Below are 7,516 nucleotides of genomic sequence, written 5' to 3' on the forward strand. Positions count from 1 at the left end.
GGTAGATCAACCAACATTCTCCTCTAGAGAAAGTGTTCTTTTTCAGACTCTGCTGTGTTTTTTCCACAGCTACCCCATGGTCTTGGTGGCTTGTCACTCCCCAATTTCCTATATTATTACTGGGCGGCTAATATTAGAGCCTTACTGTACTGGTTGAGAGAGGACAACCCTGCTCCCACTTGGGTGACTTTAGAGAGGAATTCAGTTACGGCTAGTTCTCTCTCTGCTTTACTCTGCTCCCACTTACCGTTTGATCAACCAATCTCAACGTATACTTCTAATCCGGTTATAACTCACACAATAAAAATCTGGAATCAGTGCAGGAGGATGTTTAAAAGTACGGAATTATTAATATCTGCTCCAGTATCAAATAATCACATGTTTGCTCCTTCACTAATGGATTCTGTTTTTTATGCCTGGAGTTTAAAGGGAATAACTTCTCTAAACGATCTTTATATAGACAATAAGTTTGCCTCATTCGAACAGCTCACACAGAAATTTGATATTCACAAGTCACAGTTTTTCAGGTATTTACAATTGAGACATTTTGTAATGTCAAATTCTGGATGTTTTCCTCTACATCCACCAACTTCCCTTGTTGATGAGGTTTTGATGTGCAAGTCTGTAACAAGACGCTCTATGAGTAAAGTCTATTCCCTGCTCAGTTCATTTAATGATACCAATTTAGATTCCTTGAGGGTCAAGTGGGAGATGGACTTGGAGGAGTCCATATCAGATACAGTTTGGCAAAAAATTATTCAAAATATCTATTCGTCCTCAATATGTCTGAAACATGTTATAGTTCAATTCAAGGTAGTACATCGTTTACACTGGTCTAAGGACAGATTGTGTAAATTCAAAAGGGACTTGGATCCGACGTGTGATCGTTGTAAACAATCTCCAGCCACACTTTTACACACATTCTGGTCTTGTCCAAAGTTACACAGATATTGGCAAGGCATCTTCGACACTTTTTTCAGGAATATTTGGACAAACTGTTTGTCCATCACCACTCATCTCTCTCTTTGGGGTGGCTCCAGCAGAGACCTCTTTCAGCAAACATCAGAGGACTGTGTTAGCTTTCTGCTCTCTACTGGCTAGAAGACTTATTCTTCTTCGATGGAAGGATCCACATCCTCCAAGATATGGACATTGGTTAAGAGAAGTTATGTCTTACATTCATTTAGAGAAGATCAGATATACTGTTAGGGGATCTGTAAAGAAATTCTTTGACGTCTGGCAGCCATTTATATCCTATGTCGGGAATATTTCGGCAGATAACTTTGTATAAAGGTCAAATATTGGTTTTGTGTTGCAAACCTGTGCTTTGTATCGGCTGATGTATGAATAAAAGGTGTATTCTTGTTGGGGTAGTAGACCCGGTATAGGAGGGGAGGGTGGGGAGGGATTTTTGTTGTATATTCCGTCGGGGTTATTTTTTTATTTTTTTATTTTTTTATTTATTTATTTATTTATGTTTATGTGTGTGTGTGGTGTATGTAAAGAAAAATAAGAAAAAATGATAAAAAAGACCCTGATCAAAAAAAAAAAAAAGATCAACCATTGTTAATGTTCTAACCTTCCATGCAGTCAAAAAAACTAAATGTGCTCACACCTTGAGGAAAAACATCAAACTGCAATATTTTTGTTCAGTTTTGTAATGATTTGAAGAGCTGGAATAAATCAGTTTACCTTTTTTTATTCTTACACATGTTGCCTCTACCACTCTCTGTGAGATTCATCATGTTGGCAACTAAACTCTGGGATGAAGAGCATAAATGTACCACTACTGAAAAATAATAGTCCACATAACATTTGCAACCAAGCACTCATTTGCAAATGTAATTTTTCACATGCTGATATTGTAACATTTGTCATCTAACATAGTTTACAGCCCCAGTTCTGATCTGTTGCTCTCTTAACTTTGCGACCTAACAAGAACCTAAATATGTCTCCATCAGAAGGTGGAAGGTGGAATGAACACAAAAGACCATTTTGTCCTTAGATGTTCCCCTCTGAACCATTACAAGCTATAAAACCAAAAATATAAAGCAAATAGCTAAATAAAGCATGTTCACAGTTCAGGAAACAAATGTCTTTGAGTCTGTGAACATGAAAAATGAGTCTGTATCCATCATTTCCCCAAAGTACAGAATAATAAATCATCTCACAAAGCTAGCTCATCAGGTACCAGCATAATTATTGGGTTAAGTGTTTCAGCAGCTGTGCCATCCTTCCTTTGGCTTCCATATGCAGGACGGGATGTCATTAGCGTCCTATTTGATCTTTAGGGCTGAAAATCACCACAGGCCTTATTTGCTCTGTTCTGTTGACATATGTGGACACCACAGAACGCTGGAACGTAGTCATGTCTGAGCCTCTGCGCTGGTGTCTAGCCCTTCTGTAGATGGCGCAGACCTTCCGTCTAAAGTACTGTCCAGAGAAGACGTACAGCAGAGGGTTCAGCATGCTGTTGAGAAAGGCCAGATACACCGAAACCTGTCCGCCTATGTCCAGAGTGTGAGACCAGAGCTCTACGTCCAACACTTCCAAATCACAGAGAGTGTCGAGGAGGGTGAAAACCTGGAAGGGGGCCCAGCACAGTAAAAATAGCAGGGTGACAGCGTAGACAAGCACCGTAGCCTTTGCATCGTTGAAGTCATGAAAAGCTGCATTTTCCTTCCTTCGAGCCAAAGCCCTGATAATGTTCCAGCTGCTGAAAACAATGAAGAGGATAGGAAGCATGAAGCCCAACACGTTCATCAGAATCTGATGGGCAAGCTTCCAAGCACTTCCATGGGCGTAATCTAAAATACAGGAAGTTGTATTGTATTCCTCAAAGAACTTGACCTTTCTGTGAATTATGGTGGGCAGACTGAGAAACAGACCCAACAGCCACAGAACGAAACACATAATCTTAGCGTACAGCGTCCGTCGTAACCACCTGGCCTTCATGGTCTTCACCAGGGCTAAGTACCGATCAACGCTGATCATGACCAGGCTGTAGATGCTGGTGTAGAAGTTGATGACTATATTGGAGGTGGTCAGCTTGCATAAAGCATCTCCATATGACCAGTTGAACTCGTCCAGGATGTACATCGCCCAGAAAGGGAGGCCGCACAGGAGGAGGAAGTCTGCCAGAGCCAGGTTGCTCAGATATATCTCTGCTACAGTCAGTCGGTCCTTGTGGGCCACAAACACCGCAAGGACAAAGCTGTTGAGGAGCAGTCCTAAGAGCGACAGGGCGAGGATGTAAGGGGGAATGATGGTTTGGATCATCTCCCATTCTGTGGAGTCTGGAGACTTTGATGGTCCAAACGGGAGAAACGAGCTTTCTTCAGACCCCACTGAGGCTGTAGTTGAAGACACGATCTGCTCCATGAGCTGGAAAACAAAGTAATTAATCATAACTTACCAACAAAATGATACTGGTGTTTTAAAATCATCTGTCCCAGTAAATATATATACACTGGGTTTTAGGGGCAGGTAGTCCCAGCACCAGCTCCTGGTCCATCATAGACACACAGGACAGTCATGTACACACACACACTCTAACTCCTGGCCATGATTGAGGTTCACGGCCTTTTTGTTGATAAAATGGTGACAGTAGTAATGACTGCATAACTGTGCAACCAGCCGGAAAGTAAATTCACCTTTTATTGATGCAACATGACTAAAACGTCTTGAAAAACCCAACACTTATCATGAATAGGTTTATTCGGTGCATTTTTATTAAATAATTGATTATATCAAGCAAAAACAGTGCAATCAGTGCAATTACTGGCACCCTTGTTGCCAACATCTTTTACAATAGTATTCAGCCAATGAGAACCCTGCAAAAAGAGAACTAAAAGTAAGTTGGATTTTCTTGACCATTCCCTTTTTACAATCTTTCTAGATGCGAGGAGTCCAACTCCAGTCTGCAGATTTAAGATGTCTCATTGCTCCAGGTGTGCATATTCAGAGCAACATCTAAAACAAAACCCCCAACATTCAGGACTGACTTTGGATCCCCTGTTCCAGAGGGTTCAAAGACTTTTGGTTCTCTTTAGCTCAGCTCAGCTTGTGTAGGATTTAAATGTGGGGACAGAGATGCTCCTGGAAGAAGGTGGATTATTTGTCTGCTGAACCGTTGTTATGTTAATTTATCCATATCTTTGAAATCTCAACCTTTCAGCCTTGGGGCAAAGGCCAACACATTTTTATCAGAAAGTAGTTTTTGGGCTTCATCCTCTATTCTACTTCCTTCCATCTTTTGCTTCTAGCTAAGTCAACCCGCAGTATTTGTTGACTATAGCAGAGTACCACTTAAAGCCCCAGTAGATTTCTAAAAACTCCACATTTTTACGTTTTCCATGTCAGCGCAGGAAAGGTATATTTTAAGCCATCACTCCTAAACAATGAACTTGCACAGCGTCCAATTGCTGGTGACCACAAGATGCCACTATTTGCTTTGTTCTCTGCTAGTGAAATTTATTCAAACTTCCTTAACATCCTCCTCATAGCTTTGTGGCCAGAGATTAAATGAAACCATGCCATAATTATCCTCGAGGGAAATAGAACGTCACAAATTACTAGAAATTCTAAGTCCGATCAACTGTAAAAATGTTTGAATTATATTATTTTCTCTCCCTAAATAAAAGTAAACTGAGACAAAAGCATGAATATTTTTATTATTGTGAGATTATGCTGCTCAGTGAATCAGGACTTTAATGTATGTGTTTTTACACAATCACTATAACGGGTCCCATCAAATTTGTAAGGTTGTGTAGAATATTTTTTAACAGACATACAGCTTATCAAACACAAAGGAAATGTATGAAAACTTATACATATTATTCTGACGCCCTGCTTCAGACTGGCGACTTGTCCAGGGTGTACCCCGCTTCTCGCTCATTGAACACTAGAGATAAGAACCAGCACACCTCACGATGCCATGAGGGAGAAGCGAGTCAGAAAATGTATGGATGGATATTATTCTGACATTAGGGAAATAGAAAATAATTTTCCTATCTGACCTAAAACTGGAAAGCGTATTCTGACCTGATGTCAGACGACAATAGTCTGATTTTCATGCCTTCTTTTACAGTAGAAATGCTTTCAGCTCGGTTATCTAATAATTTTTTCCCTGACTGACTCAACCAAAGATTGTCAACAGATGTTGTGTACCATCTGTGTCTGTTTAATACTTGAAGAACAAAAAAGAGGAGCTAAGATTTCTTACCTTCAGTTCCAGGAGAACGCTCCTTGTTATTTCAGCAGAAAGATGAATCAACATCCATCTGGAACAGGTCTCTGCTATGTACACCAAGAGCACACAGTAATGAAGGAAGCAGATCTGCTGCGAGCAGTTTTGTATATAGCTGAATTCTTCCACAGTCTTGGCCGAGGAGTTTAATACATCAACTTGTTTGGGAAACAGTCAAAGTTTTGTGTGAGCTCATGGAGAAAGTAAGCTTCAGCTGCAGAGCGCAACACGTGCTGGAGACACATGCAGTGTGTGAGGAATTCACCACAGAAACGTAAGAAAATGTTTGCCCCAACAGAACTATTTGTTTTTGTTTTTTCGTCACAGTTAAATGTTGTAAACCAACAAACATCAAATAGACTGAATATATACTAAAATCAGTTTTGGGTAGCTGAAAAAGTTATGCCCTCAAAAATCTAATAACTTGTTGTTTCAGCCTTGGCAGCAATAGCTGCCGTCTGCAATTTGTGGCGACAGAAAATTAATCTATTACATCACTGTGGAGGAATTTTAACCCACTTTTTTTGCATCAGAGGATATTCCACCAGGAAACTCCCTATTTAATGTCACATTATGGCTTCTTAATCAGACCAAAGTTTAGGCTATGGCTTGACTGCTCCAAATATTTCTTTATTGACATATGGAGGTAGATTTTCTGGGGTGTTTTGGATACTTTTCCTACTTCATGAGCTAAACCAGCTTGAGCTTGAGGTTCAAACCAATGATCTGACATTCTCCTTATAGGCTTTTATTGTTGTCTTAATGCCAAAGAGAGCCCAACAGTGAAGTCATACTGCTTCACCATAGTGTGCCACTTGATTATATGCAAGAATCTTTATTAGATTTTATCCCGGGACTTTTTCATGTTCAATGGACACTGAAACAGGAAGGTAGAAGAGAAAACAGAAGAAGATAAAAAAGATGTTAAACGGGAGAAACGGTGACAAAATTAGAGGAGAGGAAAAGGAGAGAAAAAGATAACATCCTCTGAATCTGCTTCTACACCTGCAGAGAGAGATATTGAAAGAACAGCAAAATAAACCAATAAACAACCAGGTAAAAACAACCAATGCCTTGATAACATCATTGAAAAAATACACAGAATTATTTATTACAAGATGTAGAAAGTGGCAGCTAAATATAATAATGGGAGTTTTCTGCATAGAAGTGAATATGTAAGTACCTGAATCCAAGCACCTGTAGGTGTTTGCGAGTTCCGCTTATGTATGTATAAGTTTATCCATGAGAAAAATCCCCAGTAGTGGTTGTAAGGAACTTAAGGACCCCCCACCCACACACACACACACACACACACACACACACACACAGAGCGGAGGCAGAGGCCAGGGGAAGGAGAGGGGGAAGTCCAAACATAACCTGACATAAAGAACAAGGTACACAGTCACATTCACACGTTTCCACCCTAGTGACCCACATGTGAACACTCTTACACACAATCGCACTCACCACACACGTCTTATACTCCCAGGTCCAGGTGCTGGTATACCGGCGAGGTGAACCCCATTATCAGGGTGGGGGTCGGGGGGGGGAGTAATTTACACTGTCTCGCATTAATTCAAATGCATTTACACTGTCTCTTAGATGCTGTCTGATGTCCATTTGGACATTGTTTTTGCTACTCTGGGTGTATAAAATAATGCACATTTCACAATTTTCTAACTTTGTTCTTTAAATCAGCTGCTGTATTTTCCATTGTTAAATGGAATATTGTATTTCTCATCTGATTATCATCAGTCTCTCACATGCTTACTTACACTTGCACACGCCTTATCTATCTTTAGATGTTGCTGTACAATCATACATGTTGCATATTTTCTCTCATTGATGTGTATATTGGCGACTGTCTTTTCCCTGTTTAACTTGAATATTATTATTTTTTTACCTGAATATGCCACAATAATTACCAACTTTAGATTAGATTAGCTGTTTTTTCATTACTGATTTAGTGTGGGAATTTTGCCACCGTCACGCCTGAATTTTCTCACTTAAGGAGTTTCTTATCTTATCTTACTACAATTTGTTTTATGATACTAAACCGATAAGCATGAGAAAAAGGGACAAACATAATATATCTGTAAGGGGATAAATACTTTTTCTCTGCACTGCATAAAGAAAATACCAGAGGGGAAAATAAATATCTCTTCTTATTTTTCAACAACATTTCTTTACCACAATTAGCATAAAGGCTATTTTACATTTGCAGTCTCTAGATAGCTAAAACAATTAGTTTACACTACAGTGTAAGTA

General features: G+C 39.7%; 1 protein-coding gene across 1 annotated transcript; it reads right to left on the reverse strand.

Annotated features, from left to right (window-relative positions):
• Positions 1-1,510: 1,510 nt before the first annotated feature.
• bdkrb1 (bradykinin receptor B1) lies at positions 1,511-5,303 on the reverse strand. The gene is made up of 2 exons (XM_012867780.3): positions 5,225-5,303; positions 1,511-3,384 (listed from the first exon to the last, which is right to left on the reverse strand). The coding sequence occupies exons 1-2, from the start codon at positions 5,276-5,278 to the stop codon at positions 2,269-2,271; spliced, it is 1,170 nt and encodes a 389-aa protein (XP_012723234.3). The 5' UTR covers positions 5,279-5,303; the 3' UTR covers positions 1,511-2,268.
• Positions 5,304-7,516: the final 2,213 nt, after the last annotated feature.

This window comes from Fundulus heteroclitus, chromosome 19 (assembly GCF_011125445.2).
Source record: "Fundulus heteroclitus isolate FHET01 chromosome 19, MU-UCD_Fhet_4.1, whole genome shotgun sequence".
Classification (NCBI taxonomy): domain Eukaryota; kingdom Metazoa; phylum Chordata; class Actinopteri; order Cyprinodontiformes; family Fundulidae; genus Fundulus; species Fundulus heteroclitus.